Below are 18736 nucleotides of genomic sequence, written 5' to 3' on the forward strand. Positions count from 1 at the left end.
AATAAAATAATTTGATTAATCAAATATGGGAAGTCATGAGTGAAATCTCAATTAGCTGATGTATAATTGGTTTTAAAACAAAAATAGACATAGGGATATGGAAGGAAAAAGATGAAGTTGGTGCTAGTGATGAGGCCTCAATTTTACTTAGCCTCAATACGGTCTTAGAGAAAAAGAGCTCTATCTATCTCTCTCTCTCTCTCTCTCTCTCTCTCTCCAAATCTCTATTTTCTGAATCACTTACTTTTACTTCCTTCCTCATTGCCACTACCCACCACAAAGTAATTCTTATAAAACACACACACACCTTCTCTTAGGGGTGGGCGTTCGGGTATCCGTTCGGGTCGAGTATTTTGGATTTTTGGATATTTCGGTATAGAGGTGTAGAACCCGTTCGGGTATTTCTATACTTTGGGTCGGGTTCGGATATTTTTAGTTCGGATTCAGTTATTTCGGATCGGGTTCGGATATTTAGATTTTGAAAAAAAAAATTAAAATTTTCATTTCTCAAATTTCTTGTACTTAAAAATATAACTTTCACTTAACTAATTTTTTATTTTTAATAGATTGAATGATTAATAGATTTGGACATAACATTTTAAAACTAAAATGCATTAATTTAGTTATTGTTTTTAAATTTTAGATGTAACTTTTTGTTAATTTTTGAAAAAAACTTTACATGCATTTTAAGTAAGTAGCAAATCATTTTTTTCCGTACATGTATGTATATCATATGAACTTAAAGTATGTGTACTATCAATATAAATATTTTATATAAAATGAGAGATGTAACTAGAAATATAAGGTTAATTATACATATCTTCGGATATCCATTCGGGTTCGGATATTATACGTTCGGGTTTGGGTATCCAATCTCTCCTAATTCAATACCCGTTCGGGTATTTTGCTACTTCGGTTCGGATTTCGGTTAGGATTTTTCGGATCGGGTTCGGGTGCCACTTCGGATATCGGGTAAAGTGTCCACCCCTACCTTCTCTCTTCTTCCTCTTCTTTTCATCACTATTCATTCATATACACTCTTCCTCTGAAAAGTCTTTGGTATATGTAATTCAGTTCCGGTTTTGTAACCTATGTATTATACCTTCTCTGAATCTTTCTATGGTATTTGATTTGTTTGTTGTCTCGGTTAGTTTAGTTTGAATCTGAAAGCTCCTTCACTGATGCAGACGTCTATTTCAGGTAATGTTAAAGAGAGAATCAAAGCATCATTGTTTCTTTGTTTGTGTTGACATTGTGATGGTAACTTCTTGTATGTGTACTGTGTAGTGACTTTGGAGCTGTGGAAGATGTGAGGATACCATATCAGCAGCAACGGATGTATGGGTTTGTTACTTTCGCTAATGCTGAAACTGTGAGAACCATATTGGCTCGTGGGAATCCTCATTTCATCTGTGAGTCTCGTGTGCTTGTTAAACCGTATAAGGAGAAAGGAAAGATCCTTCAAAAGTAATGTACTTGATCCCTCTTTGTGTTTTTTAGTCTGCTTTGGGTTTGTTTTCTTATTACGGTTTGGTGAAATGATAGCAAGTGGCAACAGCAGCAACTTCAGCAGCTGTTGGATCTCTATGAATGTCACTTGGGTTAGTTACTATTTTGAGATAAGAATTTTTTTTTTTGTTTCTTTCTTACTGAGATTGTAACTCTTCAGTTGTCTTTTCATTACCAGGGCCAAAGATGTTTTCAAGGAACACAGATGAGATGATGAGAAGGAAAGCTGATTTACAACATGCCATTGAAGTAGAACTCCAAAGAAGAAGGTTCTTGGCTCTGCAATTGCCTGAGAGGGAGAACGAGCTTAGTTTTTCTATCGGCTCTCCTTCTCATCTCCCACCTCGGTTCAACCATAGTCTTCTCTTTAATTCAGAAAGCAGCATGGAAGAAACCACAGAAGGTTGTTCTTGTTGACCTAAGCTTTCTTTTCTCGGCCTTCATTGATGATCTTTTTTCCTGGCAGGTGATAGTGATAGAGGTGAAAGCCATCTTCATCTAGTACCAAACAACAACAAAGAACGTGGATACAGTAGCGAGTTCTACAACAGGTAAATGAGTGATTTGAATCAAGGCCTAAATGAGTGTATATACAAAAGCTTTAGGATATTATGTCATCAACAAAAAGCTATTATGACTAACCTCAGACAATATATGGAGGATGATCAGATCAACATAGTAACTGAAACTCCAATTAGATTTTCTTTTAGTTTTTTTTGGTTCTAGTTCTATTGATGGGCAAAAGCTGCATATGTTACTTTCTACCATGATTGTATAAAATGCATGTATGCATGATTGTACTAATCTTTATTTTTATGTTTTTTATAAATGTATGTTTAAAATGTTATCTTTTAATATGTTTTATGAATAAATAAATTTTGTCCAAAAAAAATAATGTTTAATATTTTATTTTCTTAAGCCCTCCATATTAAGCATCTTGCATTGGAGGATCAAAATATACAAGTTTCTTAATGAAATGCTTAACACATATTTAATAATAAAAAAAGTGATTAAGCACCCCATTAGGAGTGCTATGGATAATGTTGCTCTAACATTAAAAGGATTGTGTCCATTGGTAATAGCTCATAAAGCTGGGAAATAAAGCCACGCAAGAGTAAAGGAGCAAAGAAGAAGAATGAGGAGAAAGATTCTCATTGTTATTCAAGAATGACAAGTCAATTTTTGCTTCTTTACCTCTTTTTCTTTCTCTATAACAAAATAATTAATATTGTGGTTGGGCAGTGTTGCCCATTGCCATAGAGATAAGTGCTAAAACACCAGATGAATTCCAAGTGGCTCTCAAGGTTGTCAGAGAGCCTTACACTTTTCATTTGATATAAGGTAATGTTTTGAAAACCAGTGAATACAGTTCTCTCACATTGAGGATATGTTTTTGGTAAAGGGAATCTCTACGGACATAATCTTAGGTGTGAGGAAGCTCTTGGCGGTCCATGTTCAAACATGCCACTTCACCAACTTCTCTCTTTCTCATCAGGTTTCCTCTTCATGCACTTATGATATTCGATGATGATTTTGGTTAATGGCGTTACATATCTTTTCTTCTTAAGAAAGGTTGATTTAAAAAAACATTTTCTTTACGGTATTTGCTATGGGGCCCAGTATGGTGTTACGTAGGCCCAAACACGCAAAAGAAATTAAAACTCTAGAGGCGAGAGTAGGCCTGGGCATTCGGGGTCTCAATCGGATTTCGATTTTGTCCAATCGGGTCTCGCTTTTTCGGGTTTATTAAAATCAACCTCATTCGGATTATATAAAAATTCGGTTCGGGACCGGTTTGGATTTTATCGGGTTCGGATCGGGGTTAGTAAATCTTCAAAGAACCGGTACAACCCGTTGTACTTTCGGGTTTTTAGTTCCAACTGGTTCTTCGGTTCTAAAGTACTTGATTTATACCTATTTTGTAACCAAAACATAAGTAAAATTGGTTCTTCGGGTTTAAAGTACTTGATTTGTACCTATTTTGTAACCAAAGCATAAGTAAAATCGATTCATAAAAATAAGAAAAAAACATCAAACATGATCATTCAAAGTCAAACGAAAGGTATACGTTGTTATTGATAGAAAGAAAACTAATAAATGAAATCATAAAACGAAAAATTAAGTTCTCATGAAATGAAAAAAAATATTCAATGAAAATAAAACCAAAATCTAAAACTTTCAAGCCTCAACCGCCACTTTCAACCATCAACCTTCATGTAGTAGATAGTTATTGTAGATGTTTGATAATATCTTAGTGTATTTTGGCTACATATCAGAAATTGAGATCATGTTTGGTACAAGTTCTTTTTTGGCATTTTGAATGTTTCGGGTTCTATCGGATATCCATTTAATTTCGGGTTCGGTTCGGATAATACCCATAACCCGAAATACCATAAAACAAGATCCATTCGGTATTTATGTCGGGTTCAGATCGGTTCGGATTCATTTTTATCGGATCGGGTTCGGTTCGGATTTTCGGGTTCGGTTTATTTGCCCAGCCCTAGGCGAGAGACTAGTTTCTTCAAAAACCCTAATCTTCTTGTACACTATTATGTGATCTTGTTGTATCTGTTAATATTCTGCTGCTATATAAACGTGAAGTTATTCCTATTTTTTTTATATATATTGTTTTCAGCTAAGAAGATATAGAGATAAAGATATATACTTTAAGAGATATAGATGAATACTACTTAGTCATTATCTTCTCAGGTAGTTCCCCTTTTAATTAGGATCTATCTTGTGTATATATACCGAGCTATGTACATCAATACCATCAACACATTACAATCTATTTCAGAAGACATTCTTAATATCTTGGGATTTTCGAGTAACTTTGTGATTAACTTTGGTAAGTGTATCCCTTTATTATCTGAGGGAAGTTTGATATATTTCATCTTTCTTTAATTCCATCACTGGAAGCTACGCCAGGCTTTTTTTTATTAAACTGAATCTTCATTAGGTCTAGGGAAGAGTCCATGAGTTTCTTTGTTTTCTGAGTTTTAACGGAGTTTTTGATGCTCTTTGTATCTTAGGCTAAGCCCCCACCCAGACATATCTCATTAGGTCTATGTTTCGTGTAAAATAGAGGTTTTGATTCTTCTTTTATTTTTTGAAAAAGAGAGGTTTTGATTTTATTGATTGTTATTAGTTTGTGTAGTTAGTCTTATCACAAAATTATACTCCATCTGTTTCATATTTAGTGTCATTTTAATATTTTGTTCTTGTTACAAAATAAATGTTACATTTTAAAATTTTAATGCAACTTTCAGCTTTATATTAATTATTACAAATTAAATACATTGATTTTATAAATAATTTTATTTATCTCAAATATTATTGGTTGGATATGTATAATTAATAGAAACTTAAATGCATTTCAATCATTTTTTTTAATTTGTGCAAAAAATGTCAAAATAACATTCCCTATGAAACAAAAAGAGTATTAACAAAACAAAATTGCAGGAGAGGGAGCAGCTTATTTACGAGCACATAGAATACTACTTGAATGAACGCAAGCAACATCTAAACAAGCTGCAGCGAATGCTGAACATAGGTATCTGTGTTAGTGTTGGAGGGATATTGTTCACCGGCTGGTACGGAGGTATCATAACAGTTCCAATGTTTCAAAACTGAGAGTGGAGTTTGCCGCTTGTGTTTTTCATCTTCATGGAAGAAGACTTATGGATGATTTTAGTGTGTTTTCTTTTCTTTTTGGTTTTTGTTTAAATTTTAATTTGTTTTTGAGTAATTTTTCCCCCAAATAAAATAGAAAATTTAACATCCAAAGCTTTATCAATTATCACCTAAGTTAGCAAGCAAGTAAACAAAAACAATTCTGATTATGGTTGGATGACAATTAGCTCTATAAGCAACAAGCAATTGTAGTAAAATCTCCATGAACACGGTTGCCAAGGAACAACCAAAAAACAGATGTTGATGTGATTCACTATGCCCGTAACAGAGAACACAAACATCAGGCACAAAAACATCTGTTCTCTTTAAATGATTTCACGCCTGAAAAAAAAAACAGTTTCAGTAAGGTCCACAGATTAAATAAGCAACAAATGAAAAGGAGATGAAGAAGAAGAAGCTTGCTTGGCGTGTCAACATTCAGAGATCCTTCCCCTATGTGCAGCCATTATCATTATCAACACAAGATAACACGGTTTAATCATCGTGTGTTTAAAGATATCAACATATCTATTTTAAAAACAATATCAAATATTCTGTAAAACAGTTTAAGCTTGATTTGCTCTAATATTATCCATTGTTATAGACTATATAATGTAAACAATTACTAACTTTAAAAAAATTAAATTATTATAAAATAATTAAAATCATAAGAGATTTGTCCCCACGGGAGTAACACTAGTTAGCTCTATAAACAACAAGCAACTGTAGTAAACTACCAAATGCTAAAGGATCATCATGGAGATGAGTGCAGTCAATATAATCTAAAGGAAACAGATTAGTTGAGACTGCCGGATTGTTAAATGCATTTGAGAACAAGCTTTGTTAGCTATCAAAGGACATGAAATCTGTGTATTACACACTTTCTTAAAACAAAAAAGTGCAAGTAGTTAACGTCTGTTGTGAACAATAAGGGAAATCGTGTGTGTATTATTATTTAATCAAAGTGTTCCTTTATATAGGGATTACAAGATAAGGATAAAAGGAAAGAGTACAAATCCTTATCTTAAAGGAAAAAGGAAAACTACTTAAAGATAAACATGAAGTGAAAAGGAAACATCCTAATCTATAGTCGGCCTAATCTTTGGCCGCCTCTCTCTCCTTCTTGGATGCGGTCTTGGACATGGGCCGGACGCGGTCCGTTCTTCCTTGATATGGTTACTAGCAATCCACATTGTTCTTAACACTCCCCCTTGGATGCTATAACCATATGGGCTCGTATCATGCACGATGTTGCCTCGTTAAAACCTTTCTAGGAAAACCAAAAACCCAAGGTGGGAAAAATGGAAACCATAGACAGGAAAAAGAGTACAACGCATGATACTCCCCCTGATGAAGGCATCTCTGAAGATCCTTCAGCCGGCGCATCCCTATCTGATGAACCAGCTTCCTGAACGTTGAGGTAGGCAGAGACTTGGTGAAGAGGTCGGCTGAGTTGTCACTTGATCGAACTTGAACTACTTGAACCTCCTTTGCCTTCTGCAAGTCGTGGGTGAAGAAGAACATGGGCAGGATGTGCTTTGTCCTGTCTCCCTTGATGTATCCTTCCTTGAGCTGAGCAATGCACGCTGCATTGTCCTCGTAGATGATCATTGGCTCCTCCTTCTCTTGTCCCACGGCCAGACCACTCTCTTTTAAGACATGGCCGGTCATGTTCCTCGACCAGACAAGCTCACGGCTTGCCTCATACATGGCTATGATCTCAGCGTGATTAGATGATGTGGCCACTAAGGATTGCTTTGTTGAACGCCAGCATATTGCGGCTCCACTGTGTATGAACACATATCCTGTTTGAGATCTAGCCTAGTGTGGGTCAGATAAGTACCCAGCATCTGCATATCCAACCATGCTCTCTCCTGGCCGGTTGGTGTAGAACAAACCGAGATCCTTTGTTCCTTGCAGATACCTGAACAGATGTTTCACTCCGTTCCAGTGCCTTAAAGTCGGACATGAACCAAATCTAGATAGTAAGCTCACGGCAAAGCTTATGTCCGGTCTAGTATGACTAGCCAAGTACATTAAGGCCCCAATGGCACTTAGGTAAGGCACCTCCGGTCCGAGTGCTTCCTCGTCCGGCTTCTTAGGTCCGTATGGATCCTTCTCAAGGTCTAAGGACCTCACGACCATAGGACACGGCAAGGGGTGAGCCTGGTCCATATTGAATTGCTTGAGTATCTTTTCTGTATAAGTTTCTTGGTGCACAAGGATTCCATTCTCCATATACTCAAACTGTAATCCCAAACAAAACTTAGTTTTCCCTAAGTCTTTCATCTCGAATTCTTTCTTTAGACATTCAACGGTTTGGGAAATCTCCCCAGAGGTTCCTATTATATTCAAGTCGTCCACATAAACTGACATTATCACATAGCCCTTGCTGTCGAATTTCTTTATAAATATACATGGACTTATTGGATCATTCTTATAACCTTCTTTCACTAGGTACTCGGATAATTTATTGTACCACATTCGACCTGATTGCTTTAAACCATATAAGGCTTTATTCAACTTGATGCAATGTTGTTCTCGAGAACCTTTTTTATTTTTGAGCTCAATACCCTCTGGAACTCTCATATGTATCTCATTATCCAGTGGTCCGTATAAGTATGCAGTTACTACATCCATTAGGCGTAAATCAATGTTTTCTTTCACGGCCAGACTGATTAGATATCTCAGTGTAGTTGCATCCACCACAGGGGAGTAAGTCTCCTCATAGTCTATTCCTGGTCTTTGTGAGAATCCTTGTGCTACAAGCCGTGCTTTGTATCTCACTACTTCTCCTTTCTTGTTTCTCTTCCTTACAAAGACCCATTTGTATCCCACTGGTTTGACATCTCTTGGTGTCAAGATTATAGGGCCAAAAACGCCTCTCTTTCTCAATGATTCTAACTCCACGTTTATAGCTTCTTTCCATTTGATCCAATCTGATCTTAGCATGCATTCTTGTATGGACGTGGGTTCTAGATCCTCATCTTTATCCATAATCTCAAGTGCCACCTTGTATGCAAATAAATCATCAACGTTGATATCTTTTCTGTTCCATTGTTTTCCAGACATTACATGGTCTATAGAGATCTCTTGGTTGTCCGGCTCTTGTGTCCCGTGAAGCCTAGCGTCCCGGACCTCACTTTGAGGAACGGCCGGATCATCGGGTGTGGCCGGTACGCTTGGCTCGACCGGTCCATCTATGTCCTGGACGGTTTCCTTGATGCTTTCGGATCCAGCACCTCTCTTGGACTTCCGAGGCTGTTTGTCTTTGGAACCAATTGGTCTACCACGTTTTAAACGTTGCCTAGACTCTGTAGCCACTTGACATTGTCCATCTTGGACGTCTAATCTTATAGGTGCATTACAAGCCGGGATGTGTGATATTGTTACTCTATTTGGGTCAGCAAATGTATCTGGCAATCTATTAGCTAGCTCTTGAAGATGTATAATCTTTTGGACTTCTAAATCACAATCTCTAGTCCGAGGATCTTGCCAAGATGTTGATGGTCTAAACCATTCTAAATCTTTTGTTATCAACCGGCTATTATCTCCCCCTAAGGACGGATATATGGACTCATCAAACTGTGAGTCTTCGTATCTGGCCTTAAACAAATCACCGGTTGTTGGCTCAAGATACTTTATAATGCTTGGGGAATCATATCCTACGTATATTCTCATCCTCCTTTGTGGTCCCATCTTAGTTCTCTGTGGTGGAGCAATTGGAACGTAGACGGCACATCCAAATGTCTTGATGTGGGACACGTCTGGCTCATGACCCGTAAGTAGTTGGGATGGTGAATATCTATGCTCACTAGATGGCCTGATGCGAATCAGTTCCGTTGCATGTAAAACCGCATGTCCCCATGCTGATACCGGAAGTTGAGACTTCATAAGCAGTGGCCGGGCTATCAGCTGGATACGTTTAATGAAGGATTCGGCCAAGCCGTTCTGTGTATGGACATTTGCCACGGAGTGTTCTACTCTTACCCCCATGGACATACAGTATTCATTAAACGCTTGGGACGTGAACTCACCAGCATTGTCTAGACGTATAGTCTTAAGAAGGAAATCTGGAAAGTGTGCTCTCAGCCTTATCATCTGAGCAAGCAGCCGTGCAAAGGCTAGGTTCCGAGTGGATAGTAGACACACATGCGACCATCTGGTCGATGCATCAATGAGGAGCATGAAGTATCTAAACGTCCCACAAGGTGGGTGTATTGGTCCACATATATCTCCTTGAATCCTTTCCAGAAATTTTAAGGTTTCTTTATTAACCTTGGCTGGTGATGGCCTAATTATGAGTTTCCCTTGTGCACATGCTGCACATGTGAGATTGCGTGGAATCACTCCTTTAAACGTGTGCCCTTGTGAATTCATCATCAATTTTCGCATCATTCCTGTTCCGGGATGGCCAAGCCGGTTATGCCATAAAGTGAATAGCTCGGAGGCATTTGGCTCGATCATACTGATCCTTGCATAGTATAGACCAGTAGACATTGCGGGCATAGTCTCTAGGATCTTTTTATTGCCTTTGGTGATCGATGTTATGTTAAGGAACTCTTTGTTTCCTTCTTCCCATGTTTCAAGATGGAAACCATTCAGTCTTATATCCTTGAAACTCAATAAGCTTCTTCTAGAGCTTGGGGAATACAAGGCGGTTTTTATCTCTAGATGAGTGCCCTTGGGTATCAACACATAGGCTTGGCCGTGACCTTCTATCAGGCTAGCCTCACCCGCACTGGTATGTACCTTTGCACTTTGCATTGTGAGATTCATAAAGTATCTTTTGTCTCTAAGTATTGTGTGACTTGTGCCACTATCCACCACAAGTATACTCATCTCATCATTCATTCTATAAATAAAATTTTCTAAACTTTAGAGACTTCATAAGATCTTTAAAACTCTTATTATTATAAATGTCATTACATAAAATAAAAACACCAAATCAAAGACATAAAGCAATAAGACAATGTGATTCGAAAAACTAGCCCTTGAGACAATCGGATGTCTCAAAATCCATTAGGTCATCTTTGTTATCTTTGTCGGATTCATTGTCAGCATCATACCCATATCCTTTGTCATCGTGACCGTTTTCTTGGATCATGTTTGCCTCCGGATTCTTGTTCTTGAGGCTCTCTTGGTAGAGGTCGCACAAGTGTTTCGGAGTTCTACAATTCTTGGCCCAATGGTTGTCCATCCCGCATCTGTGGCATACAGACTTGGACGTGTAAGATGGTTTGGATATGCCACCTCGTCCGCGGCCGTAACTGCCTCGACCTCGGCCGTAATTGGAACCACGACCACGGTTATTGTGGTTTCTTTTCCGGCCGGTCGAGTAGCCGTCTCGGCCGTTCGAGTTGTCACGTCCACGCCTCTCGAATCCACCACGGCCATTGCCGTATGGTTTCTTGTTGTCTTGGGCATAGTAGGTCTCTTTGGGATCTTTCTTTTCAACCTCATGGGCTTCGGGTAATGGTGTTGTCCCGGCCGGTCTGGCTCCACTATTCTTCATTAGGAGCTCATTTTTTGCCTCGGCCAAGAGTAGACATGAGATCAGATCAGTATATGTGGCAAAACCTTTTGTTCTATATTGCTCTTGCAACACAGAATTGGACTGATTGAAAGTCGTATAGGTCTTTTCAAGCATCATCATATCGGATACTTCTTCACCATAAAGCTTTAGTATTGAAACTATCTTGAACAAGGCTGAATTGTACTCATCCACCGACTTATAGTCTAAGAACCTTAGATGCATCCAGTCGTGCCTTGCCTTTGGAAGCAACGCCATCTTTTGGTGATCATATCTATGCTTTAAAGCATTCCAAAAGATCTAGTAGATTCTCAATTGTCATGTACTGATCTTTAAGACCTTCAATGAGATGATGACGCATAAGGCCTATGGCTCCGTATCTATTCTTTTCATTCTCATTGTTGTCCTCGGTGATAGTATCACCGATTCCCTTGGACTGTAGACTGATCCTTGTGTCTAGCGCCCACTGCAAGTAATTGTCTCCGGAGAGATTAAGGGCTGCGTAGTCTCTGTTTGCTATTTTCGACATCTTAATCTCATTATCATATAAGGTATTAGGCTCACAATGTGATTCACGTGGCCGCAGGATATAAGCAAGCTCGGCCACAATATGTCTTACGCATTTATGATGTTCAAAACAATACTAATCGACCATGGTGCTATCAATCATGAACCACACGGCTCTATAGGTTTACTAATGCATTCAACCTAATTCGTGTGATCTATATGCTGGTCGGTCTTGTTTCAATCAGTTATGAATGCAATACCATGTTCGGATTCATGCAAAACAATCTACCTTATACTTCTTCTTTTTTTTATAATACCTAGGGTTTCCAATCTTTTAAATTCTATCAACCTTGTGTTAAGGTTTCAAGGCCTTAAGTATTTGTATACATAGTTAGATTATTTCAAACAATCTAACAATCCTAAACCTCAAATCAAGCAAGAAATCAAACAAGCAAGATCAATCTTAAAATCGGATTCTAACTTCTTTTAGGGTTTAGGGTTTTCGATTCCTTCATTAGGGTTTGTCAGGTTTCAGATTTAATCAATCAACATACAATCAAGTTCTAATTGGAATCATATATCTTTCTAGTTTTAAGACTTGTCGATTTTAATCTTGTGGTTTCTTTTAGGGTTTCATCGAGAATATAGTTTCCATAATGATGGATTAGGGTTTTGTTCTTATTCTATGTTCTCAGGTTATGTTCATACCTTTGTTTCGTAGAGGTATAGAACCGGACCACCTGAGAATGGATGAAACTTCGAGCTGAGGAGAATGAACGCTTGCTGCCTCCTATCGGGTCGCGGATGTAGTCGGACGCGAGATGAGGACGGACGCGAGCTGTCTCGGGTGCGAGCTGTTCTTGGACGGATGTGTTCTTCTCGTGTGCGAGCTGAGGACGCGATCAGGAAACTGAGGACGTTCGGTCTTGAGGACGTCTAGGTTTTAGAACGAACAGGGAACGTCTAGGGTTTTAGCTTTGAGTCGCCGGTTATAGGCTTTTAGGTTTCGATTTAGGTCTCAGGGATTTAGAGGCTATCGTGCTGATAACGTGTTGTGAACAATAGGGGAAATCGTGTGTGTATTATTACTTAATCAAAGTGTTCCCTTATATAGGGATTACAAGATAAGGATAAAAGGAAAGAGTACAAATCTTTATCCTAAAGGAAAAAGGAAAACTAATTAAAGATAAACATGAAGTGAAAAGGAAACATTCTAATCTATAGTCGGCCTAATCTTTGGCCGCCTCTCTCTCCTTCTTGGACGCGGTCTTGGACATGGGCTGGACGCGGTCCGTTCTTCCTTGATATGGTTACTAGCAATCCACATTGTTCTTAACAACACGTCATGTATTACACACTTCTTAAAACAAAAAACGGCAGGTAGTCCGTTCAAAGGAAACAACAGAGAAGAGATGTTTACAACAGTTTCGTTTTAAACACATAACTTAAAAAAAAAAAAAAAAAAACTCTAATCTGAATCCGAAGATTCCAAGAACTGATGAGGACTAAGCTCAGACACCATTTTTGCCAGATTCTCCCTCATCTCCTGCAACTCTTCTCTCCCAAACCCCCACGTCCTCACCACATCTGACCCCACAGCTCCCCATTGTATCCCAAGCTTCTCCAAATTCACCATCCTACTCTCCAAGAACGGCAAAACCGCGCTCGAAGATCTCCATCTCGTTGCTACTGGCACCGAGTGAACATCCAGCGACCCTCTACACATCAAATCCGACGCCGGAGAGCTCAGGATCTCGCCTCTCCTCCCAACAAGGTTCCCAAATATAGAAGGAAACGGTAACGGCACAGGGAGAGGAACACGCGAGACAGAGAGATTGCAAAACAACGGTCTACTCTGTTCATCATAAGATGCATCAACAGCATTCCTCACTTCCGAAACAGTTGCTTCTTGATCTTCTGATCTAAGAGCTCCAAGTATACACATCGACTCAACTGATTGATTGTCTTCTACATCTTCAGCCACTTCAGGGGTTAGAGCTTGCAGATTCGTTAAAAGGGTCTTCTCTAATTGCTTAGCTGCTAATGTAGGAGCTGGCATTGCGGAATCAAGAATCGCCACTATGTTCTGTCTACCACGGTTAGTTAAAAGCTGCACGAGTGTATTAACATCCATAGCGTTAGACTCTTGAGTTGAATCTGAGCTTGTATGCTGCATTCTGAAAGGGAGTGTGCTTGAATGCAGAGCAGCCGCGTACACTGCGCTGCTTCGATAAGGCTTCTCATCTCCAAGATTAAGATACTTCATCCCTCTCAAGGAAGGTAAACCAATGGGAGTGAAGAGTTTACAGAAGGAAGAGAGTCTTGAGAACGATACAGCGTCGTGAAGCTTGTTTATAACCGTCTTCTTCTGAGCCACTGGACTCCTCAGGGAGTAAAGCAGGACAGGAACGTTGGTGTAGTCATCAGCCATCGTCTCCAGGAAGTCACCTGCGAGAGGAGAGAAGCCTCCGGAGTCGTCCACGAGGAAGTTAACGCCCTGGATGTGATCACACTCTTCCACGAAGAAGCGGAGTTTATCGCATATCTCCTCTCCACGTGAGGCCTCGGAGAAAAGGTCTTTGCCGGCTCCGTAGTTGTTGAAGTCCTGAGAGTCCATCCATAAGCCGTTTAGCTCGTATAGGGTCTGAGGGTGGTAGTGGGATTTGGAGAAGTCTGTCCAACATTCAACGGTTTCTTCCAAGGATCCAACAATGTCTTTGTCTTCAATCTCTGCTTGAGCTTCTTCCTCGTACAAAGTTTGTTGAAATAAGTTTCTTTTTCGAGGTTCAGATCTCTGAGTATCAACATCTCCAAACCTATACAATGGATATACATTATTCAGAATCTCTCAACTAATCATGTTCTTAAAAAAATTGTAGCATTATCTAACCAGGTTTTAGAGGAATCAGATCTTGATGAAGAGCCTTGGTTGTAGAGGGTACCGTGTGAGCTCATGGAGCCTAGTGACCCTGAAAGGTTACAAAAGTTTCAGATGATAAAAACTTCCATAAATTAAATAATTAATCTTGAACCTTGCTTGTGACTCTCGTGATCAACAGGGCCGGTTCTAGACAAAGCCGAATGAAACATTTGGCTATAATAGAATTTTTTTTTAATTAAAAATCTTTACTAAATAGCCCCCAAAATCTCAGGCCGGCCTAGTGATTGATTAATAACAGTAAAAACTATCGTAAAGTTATTCAGATTAGTTTTTAAAGAGCTAAGCAACTTTGAATAGTACCTTTGAAGTTGATTGAAAGCAGACGAGGAGTGTATGTAGAAACCCCCTGTAACAAAACATCACCACTTAAACGTTGAGGTTTTTAAAAAAAAAAGGGAAATGAGCAAAGTCAAACGAAGCCTCCCTCACCTGCTGGGTCTCACCGGAGCGGTAGAGGACGTCCATGTTGAGATTATTGTTTCGAAAAATTGGATCGCTTTCTGGGTCACTCGCCAACCCGAGCAGTTCATCCTACAAACAGAAAGTCTTTATCTTTAGCAAAACCCAACGATCGAAAAATAAAAAAAGGTGAAGACTTTTATGTAGTCAAGCACAGAGAGAAACGATTGAAATTGAGAGATGGGTTCTAACCTGGAAGTTCCAGAAATGAGAACCGACGAAGTTCGCCAACTCTCCAACTTGAATCGTCACTATTTCTCTCATTCTGCTCTCCTTAACAAAAGACAAGTTTTTAGCTCACAGCATAGAGCGAGCTCCTGTGATTGATTGCTTAAACCCTATGATTCGACGAGGGCTTGTTAAATGCACACACACACACAGAAGTGAAGGTGAAGATGAGGCCCAAAAGGCCCAAATCCAAAATAATCATGTGGCTAAACCGGTTTAGATATATAAACGAGTCAAGTGCTCGGGTGCTCTTAACGAGGAAAAAAGTGATTTACCATACTCTCATGTGATCTGCCATACTCTTATCTGTTTTCATATTCTTAGAGAATGTGGTTAATATCTAAAATACCCCTGACCAATTTAATGAATAAATTAATCCACTCTCTCTCTCTCCTCTCATCCCTCCCCCCCCCCCCGACGAATTTCGACTCGAAGATTCACTTGAAGCCCACTCGATATTTTCCTCGTACTCATCTTCTCGTGAATTCGTTTGGAATACGATCTCTTCGCTTGGATACTGGATCATCGAGCTATTAATTCCGTTATACAGGGTATGTATCTCAAATCGTCGTTAAGACCGATGTATAGAATCCACCATAGACGAACTCATTATTCACGGGATTCCGATTAGATAGAAGATTTCGTATTTGTGTATGAACTAATCGACGATCGGAAAGTTTGAATAGTCTGTTTGTTAGGGAATTCGATAATCAACAACTGTATAATTGAATGTCGGGAATCAAAGCTGATAACAATTTGGTTTTGAATTGAAGACTCGACTCCAAATTTATAGTTTTAATTGAAAAATTCTTATTCATTTGGGTTTCATGAACTAATCAAGGATCAGAAAGGAATGATTGAATATCGGGAATTATGACGATTCAATCGAAGATTAGACGTTCTGGCTTATCACTAATTGGTTGGTTACTGACACAACTCTGTGACATGGTATAACGAAGTATAACGAAGTATAACTTTAATGGTTTAACTGTGTAACCAAGTATAACGTGAATGGTATAACTGAATAAACAAGTATAACTTTAAGTGGTTATATGTTTTTATTGCAGACAATGTGTCCATTTTTGACGAACATACACTTTGATTATGATGGACATTATTCTAAGAATGGAGATGATTATGAATGGATTCCAACCGTTGCTTGTTTGTATGCTATATCCTTCAAGACATCATTGTTGGAGGAGATCACTTATTCGTTGTTGAAAGAGAGGATATGCAGGAAGATGGGAATAGATCCGTTTACGAAGAGGCTCAATTTGGGTTACATTCCATTGGTAGTGGAACCTAAGAGGCAATCGTATATTTTGGATGATGAAGATGTGTTTGTTTATCTAACATCAGTTGATAGAGAGCAAAGAAGAAGTATTTTGCATGTGGAGGACATCGAAGAATTGAAAATAGTTCAAATAACCGAGCAACTGTCGAGAGTTGGAGAGAGCTCTTGTAGTAGGAACTATTGTGAGCGTGAGAGTGGATATGGAGAAGAAGATAATGTGGGCACAGGTTTGGAGCACGATGAACATCCCCACAAGAAACAGAAGAAGAGTAGGTTGTAAACCTTTCGATTTCAGTTTTGATGTGGATTAGGTTGTAAGCCTTTCATTTTCGGTTTTGGTGTTTGCCTTTCACTTTCCGTTTTGGTGTTTTTATCGTATGGGAACGTTGTGAGGTGAAATAAATTTTATTTGTGTGTTGTATAACTAAGTGAAACTGGTATAACTACGTTATGTAAATTGAATAATATGATTGTAAATTCTAGACTTTGTAATTTAATTTTATAAGTCATGGAAGTAATACGATTGTAGTTTATTATTAGTGCTATGTTAATTTTGATTTAATCAGAATTGTTAAAATTCTATCTCATTGCTTGGTAGCAATCATATAGGAAATACAATGTGTTGTCATAGCTTTATCGCTGAAACTGACCTCGTTAGATTTGATAACTCTTTATGGCACGAAATCAAGTTTATATATATGTACATGATCGTATGAGAAATGAACTCAGAAAACATAATTGCATTGGTATAACCACAAAATCATTAATTCAAGTCGAGTATAACTAAGATAAATAGAAATAATTAAAAAGTGCAACTTTGACGCTTTCTGTAAAACTGAGTACTTGGTGAAACTTACAACAGAAAAAACCGTGGGATTCTTAATTTTCCCGCCCAGCTTTTCGAATTTCTAATTTCCCAGCTTTTCCCAATCGTTCAATCGAAGTATTAAAGACCCTTTTTTTAGGTTTTCCCCATTTGCTATCTTCATTTTCTCTCTCTTCCCTAATCTTTCTCCTCTCTCTCCTCGTCACTCCCTCCCCTCCCAAAAACCGAGATGTCCGCCGCTTCATCTTCCACGACCGATGGTCGGAGACGGATACGAACTCCGGGGATACCTAGTAGGTGTTGGTGCGGGGTGGACGTCACCGAGATCATCTCCAGAACCAATCCAAACCCATATCGCCGGTATTATCGGTGTCTCTTTGCGGCTTCACAAAGGGTACATCCGTTTGTTGTTTATATATCGAACTTATGAATCACGCTTACTCGTTTTGAAAAAAAATCATGTTGTAGCTCGAGAACGACAATCATGTCTTAAAATGGGTTGACGAAGCCTTCACCGATGAGATACAGCAGCTGGACTACCAAGTTCGAATGCTCGAAGAAGAAGTTCAGAGTCTCAAAGCAACAATAAGGAATGAAGGAGATATCCGCGAAGGTCCAAAAAAGATGCCCATGATAAAGATATCAGGAGGTTGTGTTCTTCTTACCATCGTTTTAGTTGTAGGAATTATGATGTACAAAAAGTAATTGAAATTCCTAAGAGAATTCCAATTCCTAAGAGAATTCCAATTCCTATAACTAACTGTTATTGCTAAGCTATGTTTTTCTAAGTTATGCGAAGTTGAACAACCATGTAGTTTGATTTATCGAAAAAGTTTCTATTATTTTTAGTATGTTAGACAATTGAGAAAGTGAAACTAACACAATATCTGACCTATTTAAACGAAAAAGTCGAACAGAGGATTAAGTTAAGCCAGAAGTTGGAACAAGGATTAAGTGAAACCAAAAGTTGAAACAAGTGAGATTAAGTGAAACCAAAAGTTGAAACAGGTGAGATTAAGTGAAACGAAAAGTTGGAAAATTGACTAAGTGAAACTATAAAGTTGGAAAATTGAACAATAGAGTGAACAAAGTTGTACCGACAATAGAGATAGTTTCACCAACATTAATACATAGTTGTACCGATATTTAAACAAAGTTTCACCGACATTAAACATTTACACGAGACCTTCAACCCCATATTTCTGAACATAAGGTTCGCTGTTTAGTACAGACTGCCTGAATTCCTCAACCTCTGGCAAACACGGATTGAACCTGAAGTCCGCAAATCCACCTTCGGTCTGAAGCCATATATCATCAGGACCAAAATAATCTGCATGGTCTTGATTTTAGAAAAAGTTCTACTCAACTATCACATTTAAAACTAGACACAGAAACAACACTTACTTGTAGATTCACAGACTCTCCACATCTTAAGGACCACAATCACCTGTCTACGACCCCCACCACTCATGTCATCAAGACCATCCCGGAAGGCAACTACCTGAGTGCCGGTCACCACACATCTTACCTGATGGTCACTATTCAGAATAAAAAAAAGTGTGTCAGTTACAATATATATATATATATATATATATATATATTTTTTTTTTTTTTTTTTGCTTGGATCATATGTTACTTTATATTCACATGTTGTCCCTTATGTAAAACTCCATCCTTGATCCTGAAGGGGCATCGAGATGGGCTTCCGTGTTGAAGACCACTCCCATTGTATCTACCATATAAGTGTTACTCAACTATATCAGTTCG

At 38.6% G+C, this 18736-nt stretch overlaps 3 protein-coding genes across 5 annotated transcripts; 2 read left to right on the forward strand and 1 right to left on the reverse strand.

Annotated features, from left to right (window-relative positions):
• The first annotated feature begins 955 nt into the window (after positions 1 to 955).
• On the forward strand, positions 956 to 6378 carry LOC106445517 (zinc finger CCCH domain-containing protein 55). Of its 3 annotated transcripts, none has more exons than XR_007328143.1 (8): positions 956 to 1200; positions 1288 to 1467; positions 1546 to 1601; positions 1688 to 1912; positions 1976 to 2060; positions 2592 to 2850; positions 2937 to 3004; positions 4972 to 6378. XR_007328143.1 is itself a non-coding variant. In XM_013887087.3 (6 exons), the coding sequence occupies exons 2-6, from the start codon at positions 1337 to 1339 to the stop codon at positions 2596 to 2598; spliced, it is 504 nt and encodes a 167-aa protein (XP_013742541.1). In that variant the 5' UTR covers positions 956 to 1200; positions 1288 to 1336; the 3' UTR covers positions 2599 to 2865. The 3 variants fall into 3 exon arrangements, 1 of the variants encoding a protein (XP_013742541.1); XR_007328144.1 differs by having other exon boundaries at positions 2592 to 2813; positions 2912 to 3004; XM_013887087.3 differs by lacking the exons at positions 2937 to 3004; positions 4972 to 6378 and having other exon boundaries at positions 2592 to 2865.
• A 5905-nt stretch (positions 6379 to 12283) lies between these two features.
• LOC106445515 (protein misato homolog 1) lies at positions 12284 to 15040 on the reverse strand. Its single transcript, XM_013887084.3, has 5 exons — positions 14814 to 15040; positions 14592 to 14693; positions 14463 to 14508; positions 14112 to 14190; positions 12284 to 14037 (listed from the first exon to the last, which is right to left on the reverse strand). The coding sequence occupies exons 1-5, from the start codon at positions 14883 to 14885 to the stop codon at positions 12690 to 12692; spliced, it is 1647 nt and encodes a 548-aa protein (XP_013742538.1). The 5' UTR covers positions 14886 to 15040; the 3' UTR covers positions 12284 to 12689.
• Positions 15041 to 17198: 2158 nt separating this feature from the next.
• On the forward strand, positions 17199 to 17674 carry LOC106447997 (uncharacterized protein At4g04775-like). The gene is made up of 2 exons (XM_048777123.1): positions 17199 to 17363; positions 17438 to 17674. Exons 1-2 carry the CDS (start codon positions 17199 to 17201, stop codon positions 17672 to 17674), a joined length of 402 nt encoding a protein of 133 aa, XP_048633080.1.
• The last annotated feature ends 1062 nt before the right edge of the window (positions 17675 to 18736 follow it).

Source organism: Brassica napus, chromosome A3 (genome assembly GCF_020379485.1).
Source record: "Brassica napus cultivar Da-Ae chromosome A3, Da-Ae, whole genome shotgun sequence".
Classification (NCBI taxonomy): Eukaryota; Viridiplantae; Streptophyta; class Magnoliopsida; order Brassicales; family Brassicaceae; genus Brassica; species Brassica napus.

Bases quoted from the DNA above. Each gene is read 5' to 3' on its own strand.
- LOC106445517 (XM_013887087.3), top strand. From the start codon at position 1,337: ATGTATGGGTTTGTTACTTTCGCTAATGCTGAAACTGTGAGAACCATA. The intron at 1,468-1,545 runs GTAATGTACTTG...GTGAAATGATAG, and splicing joins AAAGGAAAGATCCTTCAAAA to CAAGTGGCAACAGCAGCAAC. The intron at 1,602-1,687 runs GTTAGTTACTAT...TTTCATTACCAG, and splicing joins TCTCTATGAATGTCACTTGG to GGCCAAAGATGTTTTCAAGG.
- LOC106445515 (XM_013887084.3), bottom strand. From the start codon at position 14,885: ATGAGAGAAATAGTGACGATTCAAGTTGGAGAGTTGGCGAACTTCGTC. The intron at 14,509-14,591 runs GTGAGGGAGGCT...GTTTTGTTACAG, and splicing joins GCTCCGGTGAGACCCAGCAG to GGGGTTTCTACATACACTCC. The intron at 14,191-14,462 runs GTACTATTCAAA...GTAACCTTTCAG, and splicing joins GCTTTCAATCAACTTCAAAG to GGTCACTAGGCTCCATGAGC.
- LOC106447997 (XM_048777123.1), top strand. From the start codon at position 17,199: ATGTCCGCCGCTTCATCTTCCACGACCGATGGTCGGAGACGGATACGA. The intron at 17,364-17,437 runs GTACATCCGTTT...ATCATGTTGTAG, and splicing joins TCTTTGCGGCTTCACAAAGG to CTCGAGAACGACAATCATGT.